The 26781-nt window shown below is 36.2% G+C and overlaps 3 protein-coding genes across 3 annotated transcripts; all 3 read left to right on the top strand.

Annotated features, from left to right (window-relative positions):
* The first annotated feature begins 1749 nt into the window (after positions 1 to 1749).
* On the top strand, positions 1750 to 22145 carry LOC110725733 (histone-lysine N-methyltransferase ASHH2-like). Its single transcript, XM_021905201.1, has 19 exons — positions 1750 to 2359; positions 2527 to 2569; positions 2791 to 5004; positions 5138 to 5345; positions 8460 to 8617; positions 8717 to 8796; positions 9184 to 9315; positions 9405 to 9521; positions 9688 to 9780; positions 10919 to 10996; positions 11523 to 11579; positions 14360 to 15146; positions 15242 to 15297; positions 15469 to 15548; positions 16347 to 16429; positions 16508 to 16587; positions 18887 to 18966; positions 19941 to 19986; positions 20709 to 22145. The coding sequence occupies exons 3-19, from the start codon at positions 2817 to 2819 to the stop codon at positions 21810 to 21812; spliced, it is 5427 nt and encodes a 1808-aa protein (XP_021760893.1). The 5' UTR covers positions 1750 to 2359; positions 2527 to 2569; positions 2791 to 2816; the 3' UTR covers positions 21813 to 22145.
* Positions 22146 to 23654: 1509 nt separating this feature from the next.
* Positions 23655 to 25750, top strand: LOC110725413 (O-acyltransferase WSD1-like). Its single transcript, XM_021904894.1, has 2 exons — positions 23655 to 23870; positions 23954 to 25750. The coding sequence occupies exons 1-2, from the start codon at positions 23655 to 23657 to the stop codon at positions 24638 to 24640; spliced, it is 903 nt and encodes a 300-aa protein (XP_021760586.1). The 3' UTR covers positions 24641 to 25750.
* LOC110725414 lies at positions 25009 to 26519 on the top strand. The gene is made up of 3 exons (XM_021904895.1): positions 25009 to 25263; positions 25474 to 25611; positions 26373 to 26519. Exons 1-3 carry the CDS (start codon positions 25009 to 25011, stop codon positions 26517 to 26519), a joined length of 540 nt encoding a protein of 179 aa, XP_021760587.1.
* Positions 26520 to 26781: the final 262 nt, after the last annotated feature.

Below are 26781 nucleotides of genomic sequence, written 5' to 3' on the forward strand. Positions count from 1 at the left end.
CAAAATTTCCTTTATTCTAACTATTTTTTTTTACAATTTTGTCATATGTAATTAGGGGTGAAAGTTCGGTTTGCGGTTTGGATTATAGCCAAAATCAAATCCAATCCGAATTAATTCGGTTTCGGAAATCTCCAAATCCAAACCGAATTAAGATTCAATCCAATCCACTCTAAACCGAGTTAATTCGGTTTTTCAAATTAGAATCCAATCCAAACCGAAATTTGTTCCCTTCTTTTGCAACATTCAAACTTGAAATTCGGTCTTCACCCAGAAAATTCCTACAATTATTTCTTGTTAACTACATTCGTTGTGAGAGAGTAAGATATTGAGAAAGGAGATTGAGAATTAGTTTTTTTTTTTGAAGTTTATATAAGAAAAGGGAAAGTGGTTGGATAATTTGAAAAAGAAAATGCGCTTAAAGTATTAGGTCGAATTTCGGCTTTCTTAAACCCCAAACCGAATCCAATCCGTAATCCATATTGTTTAATTTTTCCAATCCGAATAAAAAAAAAATCCAAATCGAATTACTAATTCGGTTTGGTTTTCGGTTCAGTTTGGTTTTAATCCGAATTACTTTCACCCTTATATGTAATGGGAAATAGTGTTAAATATAAAATAATATATGAAAGATAAATATATTAATTTGCGAATATGAAATGATGAAGGTAGACAATTGGTGACACCACAACCTCTCCCCTTCACTATATGATAAAGATCTAATTTATTATTTTTGTCAGAAAAATTAAAGTTAGTGTTCTGAGTGAGCTCCATTAACTTGAGTATTGACATCCGTAAAGGTTTATCGGCCAATTAAGTATCTGCACAGTCAATGCAATTAGCTAACCCGGGGATAACCGCTCCGATATTAAAGTTAGCAATTTGATTGATGAGAATAACAAGAGAAGAGATGAGAGAGTATTTGAGAGAGAGAGAGATCCTACCTTAATAATGAACAATGCTTGAGCATTTATAGGAAAACAACCAAACTGGTGCTTCGTGGGCAATAGGTGCTTACGTAGTGGTTGAAAACAGCTCTAAGGTCATTATAAAGAGTAAGCCGATATATGCGTAATAATGGAAAATTAACAGCGTAACGCATTTTAATGATCGAAATCTTAACAGTGTCGGCATTATCCTGTATAGTTGGCAGGAAGAAGGTTCATATAAAATGAAATATCTCGGCTTTTAAGTTAAACAAATATTTCGTAGTTAAAGAGGATTGTGAGAGCTGATAAGAGTGTCACTATCCAATAAGGCAAGAACAACAGTTGATTATTTAATTACCAATCACAATATTTTAAAAGTGGTAAAACATACATTATCTTAAAGCTAACACGTGAAACTCATATCAACTTACCAATTGTAATACCTTTGGCAATTGTTTTATTCAATATGACTTTGTTGTTAACACTCGTGTGCAAGTTTAAAATGAATATTCAATATAAAACTGTATGTTTCAACAAGGTAATATCATTTTACTAAAATAAAAAGGTAATATCATTTAATGAATTTTACGAACTTTAACATAACTGATTTAACGAATCTTAACACCTATGGTCTGCCAGGTTAAGTTAATCCCTAAATCATCATATATTATGATTACAAATGTCTTTAAACTTGCACACGAGTGTTAACAGCAATAACTGAATGTATTATAATTGGTAAGTTGATATGAATTTAAAATAAATATACAATATCTTACTATATGTTTCAACAAGGTAATATCATTCAACAAATTTAACGAACTTTAACACAACTGATTTAACGAATTTTAACACCTCAAATCAACCACCGTCAAAATCCTCCAATTTACAGTAATCAACAATGTCGAAACCATCAAACTCAACTAATATCAAATTCAATCTAACCAACCCATCCATCTTACCATATTCAATCTCACCGATAAAGATACCCTTAAAAAGACTAACGGAGAAAGTATAACAATCATGAAACACTTGGAAGAATTCCCCTAAAGTACCCAATTATTCCACCTCCACACCCACATTCATCTTCAAACAACAAAGAATACGAGTTAAAAAGGTCGTCTTGTTCTTGTTACGAACAAAGTCTCCCTCTTTCTCTCTCCTCTCCTTCAGTGCCCTTCTTCTTAAGGACACTTTTTTTCTTCCTTTTTTTGGGGATTTTTTTGGATTTTTTTTTTCATCATATAAACCGTTTTATTCACTTTGACACACCTTTGCTCGTATTCTCTCTCCTCCCTTCTTCTCAATTAAGGTCACCTCCAAAAAATAAAAAATTTAATTCATGAAATAATGTCATAGGATAAAAAAAAATAAATAGAAAAACCAACAAAATTTCTTCAACGACTTAATTCATCTTTCTCTTTCTTCAAAACCAGGTACCCAGATTTTTTTTTTGTTTTGTTTTTGTTATTTTTGTTGTTTTTAATTTAATTTTTGTGGGTTTTTTTTTTTAAATTTATTTATATTTAATTTAATTTTTATTTATGTGTAAATTTTTCTGGGAATATTTGAACGTAGCTTTACTTGTTCTTCTCTCTTTCAGTTCTCCATTGACATTTGTATCCTCCATTGATGCAGCTTACGAGGTTAGTTGGTTGTTTCTTTTTGTAATAATCATGTTAATTTCACAATCTAGGGTTAATTGTTTATCTAATTTGATTTAGTTTAATTGTCAGTATATAGTTAATTTAGGGTTAAAATATTTGAACCTATTGATTTTAATTTGATTATTGAATTTCCTAAAATTATGTGATTTTTCGAGCTTGTTTTAATAATGGAATCAAAATTTGTTGCTAATGTGTTGCAGAACCTTTTGAATGTTAGTATTGAACTATGAAATTGGACCTCTTGGCGGCCGCCCCTCCTGCCCTGGCTCAGGGACGGGCCTGTCAGCAGCATTGTATATCGGACTCGGGTGTTGGGTTAGGTGAATTGGGAATGGAAGATAGACATACAACATTTGATAGTCCTGTGCCTGCTGATAAGAATTCTGAGGCTTTTATTGAGAATGCTGGTTTAGAATGTACTGATGGCACTGAGGAGCTCGTGTGTGATGCTTTAGGTGAGAGGCTGGATGAGTTGATTCTTACGCCCCTTTCAGTTTCGGGGTTGGACATTAGTTTACAGGAACCTAGAGGTGAAAAGGACACTGCTTTGGTATCCTCTTCTGAGGAGGGTTTGTCCGAGTTGGATCATAGAGACGAAAATGCAGGAGACTTTTTTCCCGATACAGATTTTGAACCGATTACTGTGAGGAAGTGTGAGCACGATGATAACGACTCTGAATTGGGAAATGCATCAGACATCAAATGCTGCTTGAACAACTTATGTCTTGATGGGGGACCATGTGAGCGTGAGATAAACTCATTTCTGAGTGGTTTTGCAGAGGAGCATATGTCAGATACTAAAGCAGATTGTGTCAATTCCACTGATGGAGGTTCTGTGGAGGCTGTTTATTCTGGAACTATGGTTAATGGATCTTCAAAGAGCTTGGTGATGCCAAGTACATTTAGATTGAAGGGTTGTGATGCTGCTCCTAATTTTACCTGTGCAGTTGATACTTTTAACCAAGGCGGTTACACAGAAAAGGATAATGCTGGAACAGATGGTGATACGTGTGAGTTGAAATCTCTTGACACTTCCTCTTTGCCTTTGCGAAGGAGTTCTAGGAGTAAAAAATCAGTACAGAAAGTTCAAAAGGCAAAAAATGCAACTAAACGCACAAAAAAGGCCTCTAAAGTGTCACTCTGTCGAAACATTGATTTTCTTGCAGAGGCTACAAGAAAAAAACGTAGTAGCTTGAGTAGATCAAATCGTTCATCTGGTTGGGGGATGTCAGACACATTGTCAAAGTACTTTCAACAGAGCAATGAGATTTCCGTAAACTTAATGATAGATCAAAGATCAAGAAAAAAGAAGGCAGGCCAAAAGAGCAGGTTGAAAAATAAGCTTAAGATGGTTGCAAGCTCAAATTTTTCAGAGGACAGACAAGAAGTTCCTATTCGTCCTATTCGCATTAAGGTTACTTTTGGGAAAAAGGAAGAGTCTCGTAAGGTGGATGGCATGCCTCCAGTAGTATTTGACGCTTTACCTGGCTTTCAGCCTTCTAATGAAGGTAAGGGACTGAATTTATGTCCCTATATTGATAGTGCTGGAGGAAATGTGATGGATAGTTCAGTTCCCAAAGAGATGCCTGGATTAATACCATGCAGCAATTCTACATCAAATGTCCAGTTTTCAGGTTCAAACCTAGAGATTTGTTCTGAGTCAGGCAAGTGTAGTCTTGCAAATGCTTCTCAACTGGAATTTGAAAAGCGGGACAGCTCCGTTGCTGATAAGTTTTCAGACCCTGGTACATCACCTGATTCAGAGGTCATTGACCAGGCACTTGACTCTATTATTGGGCCCAGGGCCTCCTGTGGCAATGCCTGTCCCAAGAGTCACAGCTTCCCCGATTCTTCTGTAAAGAGTAAGAGCAGAAGATACAAGAAAGACAAGCTCTGTCTAGCAGGCAATCCTGTTTTGGAGTACCAACATAGTGCTGATAGAGATAAGGTGCCTACTAATGGTGGACAATTGCAGAATTCAGTTAATGATGTTTGTTTTACTGATAATGTAAATGGGGAAAGTGAAAATCCTCCAAGTAACACCTCTGGCAGTGAGCTAGCTATAACAGAGTTGTTGCCGGTTGTTGATGAAGGTTGTCACAGGGCTTCAAGTCTGGACAATGGTTCTGATATCAATACTTGTCCTAGTATGAACATTGGGATTGAATCTGCAAATTCTGGGAGTTCATGTCAGTTGGTTCCTTCCAATAATAAAACTCAAAAAACGAAAAATTCCAAAGGTTCAAGAGCCAAAGGGAAACCCAAGAATGAGTCTAAGAACATGGATGTCATTGATCATCAAAAGGAACTTTCTAGCCTACCGAAAAGTAAAAGTAAGCTGAAGAGTAAGCACAAAGTGAGGGATTCTGGCATTTTAAATGAGGCATACACGATAAGGGCCGAAGCAGGGACAGGTATCCAAAATTTATTGGTTACGTTTCTCTCTGGCTGTTTCTACTTGGTGCCTTTTATATGTTTTCTCCTATTTTTGAATCTTTTGATTATAGCTTTGCTATTCGAGCTAAAAGATATTGCTAACTGTTTCAGGGAATCATGATTTGGTTGATGTGGGAAGAACATATTCTAGCAATGAAGTGCTACTGGAGAATGCATGTTGCCTGGATCCTGTACCAACTGGAGCTGCGAACCAGACATTGGCTCCCCGTCTTGCATGGGTTTGTTGTGATGAGTGTCTAAAGTGGCGTTGCATACCTGCTAACCTAGCAGATACCATTGAAGAAACAGACTGCAGATGGTATTGTCATATTGCTGAATATGCTGATACTTTATTTACAAACAAACCTAGGTTGCATTTAGTGATAATATGCTGTTGGGTTTATGCTAGCCGTACATAGCTGGATTTTTATGTGTAATGGACCATTTCTTGCTATCGGTCAGTCAAAGATTGTATGGTAATGCCTTAAATTTTTTTATGTTGCAAACACTCATTGTCCATTTGTAATTATTGATTTATCTATGGAAGTTATCACCACCTAGTAAGGAGGTGTGTGTGGGGCTGGCGGGGGGGGGGGGGGGATCTGTGTAGGGTAGGATATGGACTGCCTTGACCTTTGTGCTCTCTAAACCTTAAAAGAAAGAGAGAACTTACATAAGGTAATAAAAGGCATAAGAGGGGTAAGTGATAACAATTGTAATGACAATAACTAATAAAAATAAAATAATAACATTGTTGAAGGTAATAAAATTGGCATTATGAAGTGATAGGAGTAGCCTGGAGTTGAGCTTGAAATAAGGCTGGAGGAAAGGATTTATTTATGACTATGTGTGCTTGATGTTTTCCTTCTCTGTCATTCCTCTTTGAATGCTCTTTGCTTCTATGTTGGTGATGCGAAAAATTATGCAATTTTGTTTGTTATTCATCAATATGACGATTGAGAAACAATCAGTTTATACCATTTAGGAGGGAGATGGTGTTTGTATGTGGAATATGATATTAATTTGGTCAGTCAAAGATTGTATGGTAATGCCTTAAATTCTTTTATCAACTGCACATTGTCCATTTGTAATTATTGATTTATCTATGGAAATTATCTCCACCTAGTAAGGAGTTGTGTGTGTAAGTGTGCGTGTGTGTAAGGGGCTGGTGGGGGGGGGGGAGGTGGATCTCTGAAGGGTAGGTTATGGACTGTCTTGACCTTTGTGCTTTTTAAACCTTAAAAGAAAAAGAGAACTTACATAAGGTAATAAAAGGCATAAGAGGGGTAAGTGATAACAATTGTTATGACAATAACTAATAAAAATACAATAATAACATTGTTGACGGTAATAAAATTGGCATTATGAAGTGAGAGGAGCAGCCTGGAGTTGAGCTTGAAATAAGGCTGGAGGAAGGGATTTATCTATGACTATGTGTGCTTGATGTTTTCCTTCTCTGTCATTCCTCTTTGAATGATCTTTGCTTCTATGTTGGTGATGTGAAAAATTATGCAATTTTGTTTGTTATTCATCATTATGACGATTGAAAAACAATCAGTTTATACCATTTAGGAGGGAGATGGTGTTTGTATGCGGAATATGATATTAATTGGTTGTGCTCTCTTTGTCCTCAATTGAATTGCTTATATGTGTACTTTTTAGGATTGTAAAGTATCTGTCTCAGCTAACGAAAAGAGTTGTAGGCTTTTAGTACCATATCTTTCATTATTTAGTAGATCCTGTGAAGGATAGAATATAGACTACTTGACCTCTGTGTTCTTTAAACCTCAAAAGCAAGAGCAAACTTATATAAGGTAATACAAAGCATAATAGGAGTAATAATAATTGTAAAGATATCAACTAATAAAAAATGAAATACTAATACACTATTGGCGATGGCAACAAAAGTGGCATTATGAAGTAGTTCTTGCCTTCTTGGAGGAGTAGCCTGGATTTGAGCTTGAAATTAGGCTGGAGAAAAGTATTCTTAGCTATGACTATGTGTGCTTGATGGTTGCCTTTTCTTTCATTTCTCTTCGAATGCTCTTTACATCTATGTTGGTGATGCTAAAAATTTTACAAATTTGTTCGTTATTCCTCAGTTTGACAAGGGATTGAAAAACAATCTGTTTAGATTATGTAGGAGGGGTGGTATTGTATGCGGAGTATGAGAAGTTTTTTTTTTTTTTTTTTTTTTTTTTTTTTTTTTTTTTTTTTTTTGTGTTCTCCATTTGGCCTAAATTGAACTGCTTAAATGTTCATGGTTTTTTGAATTGTAAAGTATTTTTTGGGCAAATCAAAAGTGTTGTAAGCTCGTAGCACCATATCTTCTACTACCCTGTTCTTTTTTAGTTGCCACGTATTACTTTATGGGAAGTTTCTTTTTAGTGGGCATGTTTCTATTTTGGATAATATTTAAAGTTAAATTGTCATTTTACCCTCAAAAATTTTAAGGGTCCTCTTTTTACTCCATTTTCTTTCTCCTCTCCCTTCACCATACCTGAACTCTCACACCCCTATCATCATCTTCCCTAACCCAGAGGCAAAGATCACCACCCATTTTCCATTATCACCACCACTACAACCACCACCACCAATCACCACCACCACCAACACCACCACCAACCCCTCGTCACTTTTCCACAAGAAAGAGAGTTATTTGGGGGTTGGAAGGAAGTGCTGCCATTAGAAGTTGAAGGTGGTGTGAGAGATCCTAGGATTTCGGGGGCTTTGCCGGTGGTTTGTAGTAAAGTAGTGACTAGGGCTTTGATGAGTTGGATTCGCCAAAGATCTGAGAAAGTGAGTCAAAATGGGTCACAAGATATGGGCTTTGACACATTATTAATTTTCCATTTTACACTCCTCTTGTCTCAATAGAAATCACACTATGTTTTCTTTGAAACAAATGTTTATTTATTTTATATATATATTGTTGAATATTTGGGTTGATTCAAGAGAAAGAGAAATTTAAAGTAGAGAAAAGTTCAAAGGATTCAAAGAAGAGAGAAATTCAAAGGGAGAAGAGTTACCTGATGGTGTTTGGTGGTTGTGAAGAATCTAAAGATGGACATATGGTGGTGGGGTTGAAGAGTTGAGGAAGGTAGGGATGTTGGTGGTTCTGTAAAATTTTTGTAGTCAAGAAGAAGGGTAGGTGGGTGGGTTAATGGATATGGGCATCTATGTTTTTTGTCATTTTTACTTATTCCTCCTTTATTTTTGTGCCAAAACCAAATATGTCAACTAAAAAAAAGGGAGCAAGTATTATTTAGAAACTTATTTTTTGGTTATCATTGGTAGGTTGTGAATTTGGGTGAAGGCTTATGTCTGGTAGCTGGTACTCATGCATTATATTTATAGCTTTTCAGTTGAGAAAAGTTAAGTTTGTGGTTTTGCCTTATACTCTATATTTTATTGATTAAAATGTTGCTCATAGGACTTGCAAAGATAACCAAGATCAAGCTTTTGCTGATTGTTCAATTCCTCAAGAGAAGTCCAATGCTGAGATCAATGCTGAGTTGCAAATATCTGATGAAGAAGATGCTCGTGGTGGGCACTTAGGTTCCAAGGGTGGTGGTCTTGGGCAATCAGCAGGTTGTTGTTTGGCTTTGCTAGTGGAATATAATTGTTCCAAAAGTTATTGTAGTTTATATAGTTTTTAGGATTTACTCTTCTTTTCATTTTGTCTTTCAGCTTTGCAGCCGTCAACTTGGATGCTAATAAAGTCTAACTTGTTTCTACACCGCAGTCGCAAGGCCCAATCTATGGACGAGGTTGGATGATTCTCCTGAACTTATTAAATTTTAGTGATCTTGTAATGTCATACTAGGCTGATACTCTTTTATGTGACAATTTCGATTTTAATAATTGGAAGCCGATGAATTAAGACGCTTCTTGACTTCTATATGAGCAAATAACAGTTTGATTGTGATTTCTGCTGGGGAAATATATATCCCATAAACTGCTCTTCTTCTTGATGCCTTTTCCAGTGTAATTTGATTTGAAATAAAATTTTGAAGTAATGTCCTGGAAATTTTTAAATGAAGCTTACACCTACAGTCCTACACACGTGTATGCACTTTTTTATTCAGTAAAGCTACCTTACCCTTTTGTGCTATAAATTACCTCTCTTATTTGTTCTGACTGTTCTTTTTAATCAGATAATGGTTTGCCATTGCAAACCTCCTGTAGATGGTCGGCTGGGCTGTGGTAGTCAGTGTTTGAATAGAATGTTGAACATTGAGTGTGTTCAAGGAACTTGCCCATGTGGAGATCTTTGTTCTAATCAGCTGGTAGGTGCTTGTTTGTGAACAGTGCTACATGCTATACGGTGAAATTCTATCTTTTGGGGACATGTTGTGAAGATTCTATTTTCCTGCAGTTTCAAAAGCAGCAATATGCCATGTTGAGTTGGTTTCGTTGTGGGAAAAAGGGTTATGGATTGCAAGTCTTGGAAAATATCTCTGAAGGGAAGTTTCTCATTGAATATGTTGGCGAGGTACATATCTGAACTATTTGATTATTGTTTTGGTAACATTATATTTAGTAATATAAAGTATAATACCTCAAAAAAAAAAAAAAATGCTGTCATTAATGGTCAGAGTATTTGCTCTGTTTTATGTATTGAGGTTGTTTGAAACAAGTCTCACATCATTTTTGTCTAGGTGCTGGATTTGCAATCTTATGAGGCACGGCAAAAAGATTATGCTGCAAAGGGCCACAAGCATTTCTACTTTATGACCCTGAATGGGAACGAGGTTTGTACTGCTCTTTTCGTGAATTTCTTTATGGGCCCCATGCTTTTGGTGTACAACAACTAATGCAGTTGCTGTAGGCATTTAAGTACCCTATGGTACTTTTATTTTACAGTCATTCTCATTGTTTATATCTAATTATTAAAGTCTTAGCAACACTTGTTGGAAGCTTATAAAGTAGAGGAAAATATATGGGGATTCGAATTACTATCTAGCTTTCAAAAACCCTCTCACCAAAGTCTGTGCAACAGACAGCGTATGAATATGCGGGGAAAACAAACACAAACAAGGAAGAAGGCTAGAGTAGATTGATAGGTAGTTAACCGAAAGGTTAAGAGTTACAAATTTAATGGCTTTAAACCATAAATCTCCAAGGTTTCAATTCAATTTTTCTGAATACTCTAGCTCTCTCTATTCATTGCTATTTATACTACTTACTAGTGGCAAAGCCTTAATTACTACAACAACTATTTTTGTCCTCTTCCAAAAGCTTCCAAAATAGAACAGGTAAAGTAACGGTCCCCTGCACTTTTACCCCTCTGCCCTGGGAGGCTGTTGTGGTGTGTTTGTGCCCTGCTCGAGCCCTGTTGCTGCTGTCTTCTGTTGGTGTTGTCTCCTGCTGTACGTCCGTATGATGGGTGGCCTTTGGTTCATTGCAGTCTGAAAAGTCATTCCTAGATCTGCTAAAAGGAGATTGAAGTAAGAGATGGGCAAGCTCTTGATGACACCCCTAAACACTGAGATATCCTATGATTATCATATGACTTGAAAGAAACTTAAATATGAAAAAGAGCATTTTTATTTTAATTAGGTTGTCTGACAAGAAAATAGCAGTATTATCAGCAAACTTCGAGTAAATGTAATTTCTTGAAGAAGTTTATGGGGCATTGCACGTTGCTTTGTTCAAATGATGGAGCATCTTTTCTTCTATGTTGGATGGTATTCTTCTTGATTAATACCCTGCCCATGTAAGCTGGTGGAGGCAGGGGTTTGGAACAATGGGACTGGAAATAGTTTGATTATTTTTCTAGGTCTCTGTTAAGTGTTAAAACTTTTTTTAGTTTATGTGTTGCAGGTTCTTGACGGATATGTAATATTTCTGTCACGTGTTTGATGTGCTTCATTTTGTCCTGAATCACAGGTTATAGATGCAAGTGCCAAAGGAAACTTAGGTCGCTTTGTTAACCATAGTTGTGATCCTAATTGTCGTACTGAGAAGGTGAATTTACTTTCGACTAACTTGTTCTTTTTACCTGTGGTGTGAACTGTCTTTTTTCTTCCACATTTTTATTTATTTTAACTTATGGGGGTAAGTACTCTTACTGGCTACCTAAGGTATTTTGTATAATATTAAATGTCTGGTGAAAACTCTAGCACCTTCTAAACTATTTGAAAATTGTAATTTGTCTGAAGTTATACGTGTTTTTTCTTGATGGACTCTCATAATGTGACAAGTCATTAATATATTAAAAAGATGACTTGCCCTTTTTATTTATTTATTCTTTTTGGTGTGTGTGTGAAATTTTGGTTGAATGGTACATATTATAGTTATTAGTTAAGCCATTGGGTGTGTTCCTTTTTTTTTTTTGGCTTGGTTTTATCCCCCATTGAATTCTTGTATTAAAGTTTGCAGTCTGATTATACTTGGAAGTTTAAGTATAGCTTACCTTAATTTATTTCTATCGATGAAAATGTGTTTTTATATCCTTTTCTTTTTGTTGAGCTACATTTTTTTTTTGAAACAGTGGGTAGTAAATGGAGAAATATGTGTTGGCCTCTTTGCATTGAGGAATATCAAGAAGGTACTTATCTCCTTTTCTTCTGCTATTACATGAACCCATTAATGCTCTAATCCATTAGTATGAAGTGTTCATTAAGTAGAAACATAGTATACCACAGTTACTGTGTTTGTCTGTAGAATATCACCTCTTTATGTTATCTTACTTTCTATTCTGTACTGGTGCTTTGAGTGAATTGCCAGAGGGGAAGTGCTTTGTTATGTTCTTTGAATCTTTGTATGATGGAAGAAAGGAATTTTTTTTTTTTCCCTTCCAAATCTCTGTTGACACTCATTATAGTTATGTTATGCTATAATTGAGTCAATGGATTTGATGTTAGGTCATAGTTGGCATCAAGTGCTTCTATTGTCTAAGCAATGTGCTTTATGACCATCCCACTTTGTATGGAAAATGGAATACAAAGAAGTACTAGTAGAAAGTAGGATGGTTTTGTATGAGGGGGAAAGGGAAAAGGGCTAAAGAAGGGATATAAAGGGTAAGTAAAATAAAGTTCTTAAATGTTACTTATTTTTGTGAGGGGGAAGTAAAAAGGAGTAAAATAGGGATATAAAGGGAAAGGAATGAAAAATTCTCTAATGTTACTTATTTATGTGGATATAGAGGGAGAAAGGGATTGCAATCCATACCATTGCCACCACTACCACCACCATGACGATAACACCACCACCACCACCACCACCGCCCCACCCTACACCCCTTCTCACTGGGCAACGTGGCAGCAACAATAGAGAGTGGCCATCTTTCTCTCTCTCTCTCTCTCTCTCTCTCCCCCTCTTTCGTGGGGGTGAGTCCCGGCAAACAAGCCGTTTGGTTCAGGTCGGGTTAGGTCGTTTTCGAGTCGCTAGTATTCGGGTCGGGTTCGGGTCGAGTCAGCTTTCAGGTCAATTTTGGGTCAACCTTTGGGTTGAGTTTGGGTTGGGTTAGTTCGAGTCGCCAAAAATAAATTCTCTTAAAAATTCTGTTGGAGGATTCCCTTTTATTTCAGTTATAGTCGTAACATTTTTTTTTTAATAATAATTAGAATCTAAGATAAGTTTCTTTTTTAAAAAATGTGAGTACTAATTCGGTCACTTCGTGTCGGGTCTCATCTCGGGTCGGGTCACATCGGGTGGTGTCGGTTCGGGTCAATCAATTCTGGTCACTTTGGGTCGGGTTAACTTTGGGTTTCGGGTCAATTTTGGGCCGGGTTATTTCGGGCATCAGGTCGCATTCAGGTTAACTCCATTTCGGGCTGTGTACGGGTTAAAATTCAGTTCGGGTCATTTTCGGGTCAATGATTTCGGGTCAATTTTGGGTTGCTGGTCAGATCATTCGAGTCGGGTCAGAATTGCGAAGTCAAGGGTTTGGTGGATTTTGTGATAATTGGGTGAATGGTGGATGGGGGTAGGGTAGTTGTGGTGGTTGCCTGGTTGGGATTATTTTAGCCTTTAGGGGTGGTTTCGGGGTGGTAGCGTGGGTTTTTGTGGTAATAGGGGTTGTTTTGGGGAGGGTGGGGTGGACTTCACCTTTTCGAGGTGTTAGGGTGGGTATACATGGTGGTTGGTTCATTGGGTGATTTGGGTTATGGTGTGGTGGTGTGATGGGGTGGTGATGTTGTTCAAGGTGATTTGGTGGTAAATGTTGGTCAAGGTGATTGGTGTAGAGGAGTTTGGGGATTGGTGTAATTCCATTAGAGGGATCGAGGTAGGGTAGTCATGGGAGAGGAATGTGGGGGGAAACATAGTGTTAAAGGGAAAGATTAAATGACCTTTATAATAAAAAAAAGGGAATCATTCGTGTTCTTTTACTTCCCCCCCCCCCCCCTTTTTTTCCTTTCCTCCTAAACATGTGCCCCCAAAATGTTAATTCTCCGTCATCTGTAATTGGTATAGTAAATGCTCTGTTTATTTCTCATTCCAAGATAGAGAATGGGCTGGTAATTGTGGTGATGTAAACGTCATCTGCACTGGCTTGCCTGGGATATGATAGCTGCCGTAAACTGTATATTTGGCATTGCCAACGTGTAAAAGATCATTTTGTGGCCCCTTAGTTATCTCTTTTACCTCTATTTTACTTCCTATTGTTTTGCCAGAAAGTCTTCTATTGTTTTGCCAGAAAGTGTGCATACATATTGCAATAGTGATTGGAAAACATGTTACCCTGTGAGGGGAACTTTGTTTCCCATGTTTTTCCTCAGTCATTTTGTTTTCCAAATCGTTTATGCATTTGAAATGTTATTGAAACAACTATTCAGGGGATGTGTGTAATAATTCCATACATCAGATATGCCCTATGACCAATAAGTTTCAAACCTTGTGGCAACCCCGATGAGTCAGAGTATCAATCGCTGCTGTCTTTATACATCCTACTGCTCCTCAGCTTCAGTGAAAAGCCTGTTTGCCTTTCCGTTTCACACTCCTGCTTGATATCTTCAACCGCCTGACCTGGATGGCTACATTGATCTTGATTGGTGTAACTGATGAATTTTGACAGACTATGGGAAACAGTTGGACAACAAATAGATTCCACTTTTGGTGGGTTTAGACTCTTAGGAGGCTGTTTACAATCAATTTATTAGAGAGTAGATAAATATATATGTTTTAATAAAAGATTCCTAGCGTCTTCCCCTGTTTACAAGAGGAGGTGAGGGTTAAAAAGACACCCTGAACCTCAAAGAGGCACTGCATAGACTCTGTAGACTGAGTATGATCTTGTTAATTTAATTATTTCCGGTTAACTATGTCATTGATGTAATAGTTGATGTGCTATGATGAATATTCACAAGGTTGTAACTTGACATGCAGGGTGAAGAGTTGACTTTTGACTACAACTATGTACGGGTATTTGGTGCTGCTGCTAAGAAATGTCACTGTGGTTCTCGTAAGTGTCGGGGTTATATTGGAGGTGATCCACTCAATACACAAGTAATTGTTCAAGGAGACTCAGATGAGGAATTTCCAGAACCTGTTGTCATTGATGAAAATGGTAAAATTGACCGTACCCTAGAGGATATGAAGGCTAAATCAAGTTATCAGGATGCTGAACAGGTTCTGAGTGAAGATAACTTGACTCTCAAGAATTCAGAAGTTATAGTTGAAGGACAAATGGTGAATAAAGTAGACTCTCTGATTGATGATGTTGGGCAATCACAGATCGTGCTAGTTAAGGACTCCGTTCATGAAGTTCATGAATCTACAGATAGTTCATTAGACTTGCGACCTGAGAATCTGAGAAATGAACATATATCTGCTGTAGAAAATCATACTTCAAAAACAGCACATACAGGCACACTAACATCTTCCCCAGAATCGGATTTACTTCATGTGGATAATGCAATAAAAAAGTCTCAATACGGTTCAATTGATTCTAATGGTAGGGTGTCTGAAGTTGACATTGAGTGTGAACCACCTATTGCCAGACCTCGTTCTCGCATGAAAATTTCTCGTCCGTCTAAATCTGTTAAGAACCGCAAGGTTAGTGGCAATTCAGCCAATGTTGGGAAGGCTCCTCTATTAGCCCAGAGATCAAAGATTTTGTCCTGCAAACCAAAGAAATTACTGGAGGGTTCTGTCAATGGTCATCTTGAAGCAGGTAGGTTTATTTTTTATATTTATATATTTAGTTATTTATATTATGATTAACCATATGGATAATACCTTTTTACTAATAATTCATGTAACTCACAGTTGAAGAGAAGCTCAACGAATTACTTGATGCTGATGGTGGTATCTGCAAAAAGAAGGTATGGTTAACTGACTGTTGTTTTGAGATATGGTTTGAACACTTTCTGTCCTTGACAATGATAGTTCCCTACTTCCCTCTCTTAAATGACCACAGATAAAAGACCAATAGATAAGATAACTGTTGGGATTCAGGTGCTGAATGTTTGTTTGTTGCTTTTCTTTCCTTGTAGGATGCCTCTAAAGGCTACTTGAAACTTTTGCTTCTAACTGCAGCTTCTGGTGATAGTGGCAATGGGGGATCAATTCAGAGGTGAGTTATGGTTTAACTGTTGAATTGGTTTTCTTGTTTTAATTTCTCATCTGTCTCAGTGTAACACTGTTTTCTTTCAATTTCTATTATGTCATGTTTAATTGTATTGGTCACTTAAGTTATTCTTCCAATATCAGGCAACAAGGTCTAATCTCCTTTATTGAGAAATCAAAATGGTTTTGATAGAGTTTGGTTCTTTGGAGAGGGAAACTTTATGTACTCTACTAATGGTTTATTAGAGTTGGCAAAATGGAATTTGATCTCATATCGATTCGAAGAAGGGGATTTTTTGTAACTAACTCCCTATGTTCTCATACTATTGCAACACTTACCATTCTAAAAAGTTTCAAAATAAGTGCAACATTATATGATTTGGCTGATAGGCTCTCTATCTATGTCGTGTTCACATTGATCCCTCTTTATATTCCTCTCTATCTCTCTTTATATCACATAAAAGCAAGTAATATTGTTGTTAGGGGGTTTAGCTAGTAACATTGTGGCTAATATTCTGTAGTTAAATGAAATGGACAGTCTTGGAATATTTGGTGTCAATTGTATTGAATTGGCTGAAATTGATCTCAGCTTGAAACTTACTAGATGTTGATTTTTGCTTCTTTTGTACATGATTGTATGACTCTGTAGGCCAGCTGACACTGTATTAAGATAAGATTTTGGAGATCTCTCGGTTGAAAATTGCTATTCTGAGTGAATGTTTGAATTGAATTGAGCTTGTGATTCTGCTCTCTTTGTTGGTCCTGGGTTTGTGACCCACTGTATTTTTTCTTTTGTTTGCTGCAGCAATAGAGATCTTTCAATGATACTTGACGCGATATTGAAAACAACATCCCGCGGGGTGCTTTTGGACATAATCAACAAAAATGGTATCTTGTTTGTATTGATGTAGCATCTGCCCTGCATTTGTTGCATTCCTTGATGCGTGAAACTTCTTTGTTTTCCAGGTTTGCAGATGCTACATAATATGATGAAGCTTTACAGAAGCGATTTTCAGAAGATTCCTATCTTACGGAAACTTCTTAAGGTATGCATGAACCTCTTGGTCTTTGATAAAAGTATGGTGAATCTGTTGTTTTTGACAAATTTGGATTCTATCTTACAAATTTGTTTTTGATAAAATATCTTGGTCTTACATGTATTTGATTAGTTATGTTGTAAATCACATGACTGACATGGCTATTATCTAGAATAGCTTTGATGTGGTTTATTGACGCTTTTCTGATCAAAAAGTGATGTATTTACTTCATGGATATTGAATATCTGGGTATTATCTACAAATGTTTATCCAGATGTCAAAAAAAAAAAAAAAACCAAATGTTTATCCAGGAATAAATACATGTTTGTTTTCATTTGGAATAGGAGGATTTTATAAGTTTCATCATGGAAATTAGCTAATGGATTCTTTAGCCTTTATTCTATCAGGCACTGCAGGTCTGCAGGATAACATGACAGTATTTTGTTTTTTGAGATTAGAGGTGATTTAAGTAAAGAAGGCTAGAGAAAATTAGAATAGACACTGTCTTTTAAGTTGGAAGCAAAAATTTGCATTTCTTTCTAATTATTACTATTTTCTGTAAAGAATCAAAATACTTCTTTTGTTTATGTCTGATTTATGTTAATAAAATCCTCTTGAGTTAGGTGCATAACAGAAAAGAAGCCATTACTAGTCAAATAAAACTTCCTTCTATCAACCTGTCCAAGGTTCTAACCTAATGACCATATAACAGAAAAGTAGCCTTTACTTATGAGGTTTTTTATTTATTTATTTTTTTTCCCCTTCCTCTCAATGGACAATTTTTTCAACATACATACCAATAATTCACCCATAATGCCAAGGAGTTTTCTTTACTATTTTCAGCAATCTTTCATGGATGATTAAGATATATTTTTTCATACATTTCCTTGCTTTTGAACATATATCTGATCATTTTAGATGCCTTGCTGCTATGATATATCATTGATATGGTCTTTTTAATCGGATTGTGTTCAATCTATGTTACTCAATAAAAGAAAATTTTTGCATGGTTGTGGTCTAAATGAAGTGCTATGTATCCATTCTCTTGTCCTAGTAACACATTACCAACTGATGTGGGAGTCCTACAGCTGAAGATTGTTGTCCCATTCTTTAATTTATCACATATGTTTAAATTTATCCTGTATTAATTGGGAGGGATTCAGGTTCACTGTGTGTGTCGGTGACAGTAGATTGGAGTATAATTTAATTGTGTAATCCAAACAGTAGAATTCCGATATATCTGGTTTCTGTTTGCTGAATTTCTTGCTGTATACTTCATTGCAACACTGTCGCATTTTGAAGGTTGACTCTGACCTCTGCCAAAATTTTGAATCTTTGTCACCCCTTGATATATGTCTACTCTTGATTCGAAGTTTACAAATGTTGACTGCTAATGTTTAATTTATGCTGAATTTCGGCATTACAGTGTTATATGCTTATAAGTGCTTTCAAGAGACTTTTTGAGTACTTTCATGAGAGTATACTTCTACATTTGTGACAAATTCATTGGTTAATATTTGGTTTCAAAGACCATGAAAAGTCTAAGTGGACCTGTATAGGGGACACTGGGTATTTTTATTTTTCCAAGCAGACTACAGTTTCTATTAGATCAAACACTGTATCCGGTCTTAAAAAAAAAGCACTGTATCTATTAGCCTATACAGCTGCTGTATGTCACAGCTGGATCTAAGTTTAGATTTGTTAGAGATTAATGAGCATATTAGCATATATGTATGAGGAACGTAATATTGTGTTGACAGTGGGCTAATTTAGCTAAAAGTAGCAAATGAGAAGTCATCCAATCCTGCATATGCTATGCCCGTTGTATCCTAAAATTATTGTTATCCTTAACTAAAGGTAATTGCACATCTGAAACTTCTAGCCTTAAACTGCTCTCATTTTGTGATCTGCGGTAAATGAAGTTAAAGTGATTTGTTCATATCCTTGAGCATTGTTGAATAATTAAGAGCTTAGCTGGTTATGGATAAGGCTGCTTCTGTGTACTCCTGGAGATTATCCCTCCTGCTGTTTTTTTTTTTTTTTTTTTAATTAAAGGATTTAATTGAGATTGCATGCTTCTTAGTTATGTTTAAAGCAAGTGGATGATGCATATCTTGAACTGTGTTTGGAGTAGGACATCTACTGGTTAATTAAGGTTGATTCCATGTAACTGCAACCTTTGCCAAGCAGCAAGTTCTATTCTGTTGTCTACTTGCTTATAGCTCCTTGTGATGCTGTTTGCTTCTTAGTTACGTCTAAATGTGTGCGGATAATGCATCTGTTAAACAATGTGGGATGTGTTTTGCAGGCTTTGGAATTTCTGGCTAAGAAGGAGATTTTGACTGTGGATCGCATTAATGAAGATTCTGTACATCCTGGAGTTGAGAGGTTAGAGAAAATAATTTAATTAGCTTGTTTTTCAATTTCTTTTCTGGCATTTGATGAATGGTTTAGAAACTTTGCAAGTGAAGAAGTCTACTGGATGCTTTCTGATTAATTGTGCTGAATCACTGATAGCTTCAATGAGTTCACATTTTTTTTTCTTCCTGGGATTGTCTTTTCTTTTTGGCCTCTACTTTTAGGCTGTTGTGACTTATCTACGATAAATAAATATAATAAGAGGCTGTAAAGAGGAGGTATGAAGTCCAGATTTAGAATTTGCTGGTTTTGAATACTTTCTAGTTTTCCGAGTGTTTTAATGCTGATATCTGTTTTCTCAAGGAAAAAGTATGAAGGTTCATATATCTGGTTTTGGTTTTTGTAAATTAAAATATCGAATAACTAGGTGATCTTTTAAGCGATACTGAGTTTATATTTTTATTTTCCAAAATTAACACTGTATAGTACTCCATTTATGAAATAGATATTGGGCATTTTGTATCAAAACAATTTCCAAGACTTAAATAATAAAATAAATATTTTCATTGGAAATGACGTTTGTGGTAGAAAATTATTGTTCTCTAATACTCATACATATAAATCAATGCAATAAAATATTTTATTTAGTGTAACTCACTAAAATATGTCCAGCTTAATTAACTTGTTTAGGAGGGAAAACTTGATTTGCTGTAGTTTAGACATTTAATATGAATATATAGATATAGATGATGGAGTGCCTTGGCTATCTTTTGATTGATTATCCATTTGCTTCACGGAGCTTTACAATGTTGTTTTCATCAAGTTTTTTTATAAGTAAAATACAAACCCTCCTTTTAGCAGTTTTCATGCATTCTGTCAAGTCAATCTTCTTATGCTCAACATTTTCTGTGAAGTGAAATGTATATGAAATGTATACCATTGAATTTAAGTGTTCACTGGTGTCATATTTAATTTGCTAATTAAACTTTAACTATCTGCTGCAGTTTGAGGGAATCCATATTATATTTCACAAACCACAAGGATATCCAGGTAATGTTCCTGTTTTCTTATATGAATTATACATGTGATATACGTTTAATTTGATAAATCCCCCCCCCCCCCCCCTCTCTCTTTTTTTTTTTTTTTTTTTTTTTTTTTAATGTTGTGCTACATTCATTTTGGTCTTGGCTATCTTAATATGAAAAAGAAGCCTAAGATTTTCATGTTGTGATAAAGGCTATTTCCTGTTTTCACCTGAAATAAAGTGTTCAATCTGAATATTTCTGAAACGAGTAATATGTGGCTCAATCATTAACCATTATGGGGCGCAATACAAATATGGGCTTTTGTATTCTAAATATTTTTGTTTTTTGGAACTCGACCAATTGTTTTGCGGTACCATATGCATTGACACTTTTATGACCTACCGTTATATGCCATTCTGTTTCATGGATTGTTTACTGTCCTATGCGTATTATGTCTTTCCTGTGGAACTAAATGTTAACCATCACAGTGGCAGTCTGGCAGAACCATATTTCCTAAAAGGTCCAATCTGTTTAGTGATAGTGTTCTTGTTTTGTTTTTCTACTGTTCTCATTTATTTGTACATGTCGCTGCATGTCTAATGTGGTATGCCAACTTAACCGAACACTTTCCAGCTTCTGCCAACCCAAAAAATGGAAGATTTCCATTGAGTGCAATAATTGTAAGCCTGTGTCCAGGATTTGATTTATTTTGTGAAAATTGAATCCCTAGTTTTTCTTCTGCACCAGGTCCATCAAATTGCACGGAACTTTCGGGATAGGTGGATTCCTCGAAAATTCAATCGAGTTGATCGAAGGAGAGAGTTTCGTAGAGGTTCAAACTCTAATAGATATTTTGGAACATGCCATCATTGGAGAGAGCAAGGAGCAATGGAAACAGAACGCATAAGTTGTTCTGATCAATCAGGAATAACGAACAATCCTGCTGATGCTAGAACGCAAGAGGCCTCTTGTTCTCAGTTAACTGATAACCAGACTGTTGTTAGCAGACCTCGGAAGCGTAAAAGCAGATGGGATCAGCCTGCAAGGTCACCCAAGAATATTAGAACAAGCCCTAAAGTTGAAGTTAGTGAAGGGGGGCAACCCCATGTTATCGAGGCAAAGGAAGATAGTGGTTGCTCTGGTGCTCAGAATTTACCCAAGCATAGTAACAAGGGAACAGATGATGTGATGCAGAACTCTGATGATGATGCACCTCCTGGGTTTTCTTATCCACGTGATCCTGTTGTTGATAGTCCCCCTGGATTTTCTTCTTCTCTACAGTGTTCAGTTCCATTGGGCCTTCTCCAGGAGAGATTCAATCCACGTTTGCCTGTAGCATATGGCATTCCCTTGTCCATTATACAACAGTCTGGAACCCTTCATTGTGGAACTGTTGATAGTTGGGCAATTGCTCCTGCCATGCCTTTTCAACCCTTTCCACCACTTCCGCCTTATCCACGTGTTAGGAGTCTGATGGGTGTCCAGGAAGAAGCAAGGGAAGGCTACCATTCCCATGCTGGTGATCAAAGGGATCAAGGCATACCGAGTACATCTGGGGCAAGCTTGTTGAATGCACAAAATTCTGTGGCCACAAATCAGAATGCATTACATCATGAAAAGGGATTGCGAAATTTCCCAGGGAAGAGGCATAATCGACAGAAGAAGTGGAACAACCAGAAGCCAAGGCCGCCATGGCTTCGGAATCTAGATGGTTGGGGTTTCAAAGGGAATCATCCCTCGCATCCCAGAAATGGGTCATTTGACATAAATATGGAAACAGTAGCTGATGAACTTAATGATCAGCATTTAGCTGATGTAAATTATAGTATAGAGTATGCAGGCAATTCTTGATAGGTTTTACAGCATCTAATTTCATTGATTTTTTAGGAAAACATTCACAGGCTCCTTGATTTTGTATTATTTCATTCCTAGTTGCCTTTTACTGATGGAGATCGATTGATTCATTTGAGACAGCATCTTCAAGCTGGGTTCGTGTCATGACAGATTCGGAAGGGTGAAGGTCAGTTGGTATTAGGGAGTTTTGTAATTGGATGTCAATCTTGTATAGAGTGGGATAATTATTCCTGTCATTGCCTTGCTCATACTTTTAGGCATCTTCACAATGTTGGAATTGTAAAAAAGAACAATTTCATCTATAAAAAATTGAATGTTCAAAGACTGAAATTTCAAAATTTAATCATTATGTATTTATGTTTATTGCCATTTGATGTAGTTTACTAAATAACCTTCACTTATTTAGTAAACTAAATAGAAAACAAAACTAAGTTTATGATTTTATACCAGAAATAGTGATTCATCTGCGTAACATTTATTTCCAAATTCATGTATCACCTACCATGCAGCATCCTTTATCAACACAACTCAGAAAAAGAAACGTCCTTTGCCTGTAAAACTACAAGTCAATAACTGTTACAGAAATCACTATCCTATCGTAGCTAGTCTCCCAAGTACTCGACCAATCATTTTCACCTTACTGATGAAATCCCACGAACAATCTACATTTAAGTTGTCCCACATTGTAGCTAGTCAATAATTGTTACAGAAATTACTACCCTCGTAGCTAGTCTCTCAAGTACTCGACCAATCTTTATCACCTTACTGATGAGATCCCACAAACAATTCACATTTGAGTCGTCCCACATTATAGCTAGTCAATAACTGTTATAGAAATTACTACCCTTCATTGCAAGTCTCCCAAGTACTCCACATATCATTCTCACCTTACTGATGAGATCCCATATTATAGCCGTGAGGAAAAATCAAGCTTTTTTTTTTTTTTTTTTTCCTCCTTATCATAAAGCTTGTTACACAACTGAGTAATTTATATTGATCTGTCCTTACCAACATAGACATGAAGTGACTCATCACCATTAGAACATAAAATGTGTGGTGCATCTTATTAGTAATTATTACAACATTAAAATAACTTATTCAACTTTACTAGAACCAGGTGAAGAAGAGTACTATTGTACAGAATGTTTAGCATTCCAGGCAACAGTGAGAGTAGTAAAGAAATTGTTACTTTTTGAGTGTGTCATTTGATTAAGTAATTAACCTTTTAGAGGAAAAAATTACTCATAATTGGTCAAAAATTATGGACTGTAATGTCAGTATTGTCTGATAAGTCGTTGGCTTCCCATCAAACCCATTTATATCACTTGTACTAGTATCATGTGACATTTCTTAACACTTTACTGTCCTCGGGAATCCTGATACTGATATGGGAAGTGTTTTTGCAAGGCGAGTTCTATGGCAATGTCCATAGCCATGGTTCGGCGTGCTACTCTCGACGATATAATCACATTATGTGAAGGTCGGGACCTTACCAGCCTACTCAAGCAGTAATGGAAATAAGTTCACCAAAAAAAAGTATGTACATGAAACACGTACATGATCAGGATACTCGGGGATATAGTTGTATATTGATGACATGACTAAATGTTACATTCGTTACATACTTGCATTTATTTCAATTACCACAATTTATTACCATCTGCCAAACGTTATTAATTCCATCAAACCAAGTTATTCCCGTTCCTGATTGGCTGCTACAGTCACCGAGAGATAACAATATAATTTTAGTTGATATTAGGCCTATCAGGCAACATATTACTGCAACATCAAACAATATATGTATCCTTCAATATTGCAACATTGCATATAGTAAAAAAAATGAAGTCAAAATTGAAAATTGAAACAAAATGCAAACAAGAAAATGATGCAGCTGATGAACCTGTATCTCCTACAGGACAATACTTAAACAGCAAAGCCTTAAACTCTTGTATTCTAGCCATCCTAGAATCTGAAGTTCCCATAGACGAATCGTGTGCATTGCCACAACTTCGAGACGTATTTCTTCCCATTAATCCCAGATTTTCATCTATTATGGTAATCATCTTCTTCTATTTCTATCAGTCACTAACACACAGCTTAATACAAAATGTCACTGACTGGTAATTTTCTTCTAGCAGATATATGACAAGAAGGGTGTTAGACAGTGGAAAAGGGTGGAAGTGAACCTTCAAGATCACGTTTACGTTCCTAGATTCCTGGAAGGCTTATCAAGTGAATCTTACGACGATTATTTTGATGAATATCTGACAAAAATCAGTGTGGAACCACTGCCACAAGATAAGCCTTTGTGGGAACTTCACATAATCAACTGCCCAACAAGCAAAGCTGCAGGGCACATAATCTTCAAGCTTCACCATGCACTTGGTGACGGCTACTCTCTGATGGGAGCACTTCTTTCCTGCGTAAAAAGAGCAGATAATCCTTCCCTTCCGTTAACGTTTCCTTCAACTCGAGCAAGATCAGAAGTTAAGAACACTAATAGCAAGGGTTACATGACAAAGGTGCCAAGAGCTTTATCTGCAATCTTCAAAGGAGCTTCTGATTTTGGATACAGTTTTCTGAAAAGCACTTGCATTGCAGATGATCAGACACCTATCAGAGGCGAAAGCAAAAGAACGAGTTCCAATCCTCTCAAAGTCTCTACTCTTGCATTTTCCCTCGAACAAATCAAACTAATCAAGACAAAACTAGGCACGGTATGTTTCTCTCTTTCCATCTCGGTCTTTTTGTCTTGTATTATGTTGAATATGAAAACTGAAGCATTGTATACTTGTATGAACTGCTTTCTCCAATGCCTGTTTTAGCATTCTTATATACATTGCCATGATGTAATATATATTCATGTCTGAATTGAAATTCTAATCAGGCAATTTGAGACTATATCTATGTGATCACTTTGAACTTTTGAAGTAAATATTTTAGAATCAGAAGCTCTATGTTGAGAAAAAAATCTATAATCTCATGCATCATTTCCTTAAAATTCAATAAACAGAAATATACGATACAATTTCATTATCCATACTTCCTGATGTTAGTAAAATAACAGGGTTTAACACTGCATTTTTCCCCCCTACAGACAGTAAATGACACTATTTCAGGCATAATTTTTCTGGGGACTCGACTCTACATGCAAGAAACTCAAACAAAATTCTCCAATTCACGGTCCACAGCAATGATGATGCTCAACACAAGGATTACACGAGACTACATGTCTGTTGAAGAAATGACTAATGCACATACAAAAATATGGGGAAACAAGTTTTCATTTTTGCATATAGCACTTCCTAGATCAATCAACACTGAATGCTCCAACCCCCTTGATTTCATCTATAAAACACGCAAACAGATCAGTAGGCACAGAAATTCACCAGCAGTCTGTCTCACTGCCCAGTTCTTGGAGATTACAAGAAAGTACAAAGGATCTGAGGTACACATTAAGAAAATACAGTTCATAATCCTTCTAAGTTTTTTCCGGTCATACTTCATTTACATCTTCGTTTAAGGCGTGTGTAGAAGTATTAGTGAAAAATTCTTGCAGGTTTCCTAAGTGACTACACAGCTTTAGTCACAGATCATCTGTCATATTGACTACTGAGAATGGAGTATTTAACCTCAATTCATTTGAAACTTCTTTCAGGCAGTGGCGAAACACATCCATAGTACATTGCGTAAATCAAGCATGTCAATGACAAACATGATTGGTCCAGTTGAGCAAGTAACATTAGCTGGTCATCCGATAAAAGGCATGTACTTCATGGTTACTGGCAGTCCTCAGGTAAGCAAAGTAAAATATTTAGTCATATATACACCCAAAATTTCTCTTCTTAAACTTCAAGTATTCAAATCAGATAATTTGACAATTTGTAACACAACAAATTTCTAAAAAAAAAAAAAAAAAAAAAAAAAAAAAAAAATAACCTAAGTTTAAGATCAATAGCTAGAAGCTGATAAAAACTGGATCAACCCACTCAGCTAAGCTTCAGGAAATATTTCTACCCAACCCATTTTTGCAACTTTTGACCAAGATCCAAAACTAATTTTGTTACAGCCTTATATTTGTGTCAGACACAATACTTCCTAAAACAGGCAAACTTTTTGTTGAAGTCCAACCCGTCTCATGATCACCTCTACAAATTTCTGTATTAAATTCATATATTGATCTAATCTTCCCCTTTAATCCATTTTAGATATCTTTAACCTTCAGTTGTTAACGTACACTTTGTTTGGATACAAGGAAATGAAGATAAAGAAAGAGATGGGAACAATTTCGATGTTCAGATAAAAGATCTCCCCCACCTCCTCCTCCCCCCTTCAATAAACAGTAATACAGTATCCCTCCAAAATTGGAGAGATTCTTTAGAAAAATGAACCCCACTTTCTCCCTCCCCTTTTTTCACTTCTGTTTTGATATCCAAAGAAAGTGTAAATGTCTGTTTCCAAAATCAATGCAAGTAACCAACCACTAGAACTTATTTTCTACATAATTTGTCAACTTTTTTCTACCACTAATGGTTCTATCATTCTATGGACTTGCAGAGCCTGGTAATAACAGTTATGAGTTACACCCAAACTTTGAGGATTGGAGTTGGAGCTGAAAAGGGCTTCATAGACTCACAGAGGTTGAATTCATGCATCAAGAATGCTTTCGAGTTGATCAATGAGGCAGCAACAAAGAGCAAATAAGGACAACTAATACAATATTTATTATTGTAAGCTAAGAGTTTATCCTATATTAGAATTTATTAGAGATTAAGAATGTTTCCAAAAGACCAAAACTAGTAGAATACTCTTATGGCAACAATTTATCTCTTATGTATAACTCCTGCATCATCAATTATTATGCAATTAAGTTTGAAACTAAGACGGCGACAATCTATCACAGCTATGCGCGTAAGAACCAAGAAGAACACTCCCGGGGCATAAGAACCATCACTACCATCTGAAA

This window comes from Chenopodium quinoa, unplaced genomic scaffold, assembly GCF_001683475.1.
Source record: "Chenopodium quinoa cultivar QQ74 unplaced genomic scaffold, ASM168347v1, whole genome shotgun sequence".
Taxonomy (NCBI): domain Eukaryota; kingdom Viridiplantae; phylum Streptophyta; class Magnoliopsida; order Caryophyllales; family Amaranthaceae; genus Chenopodium; species Chenopodium quinoa.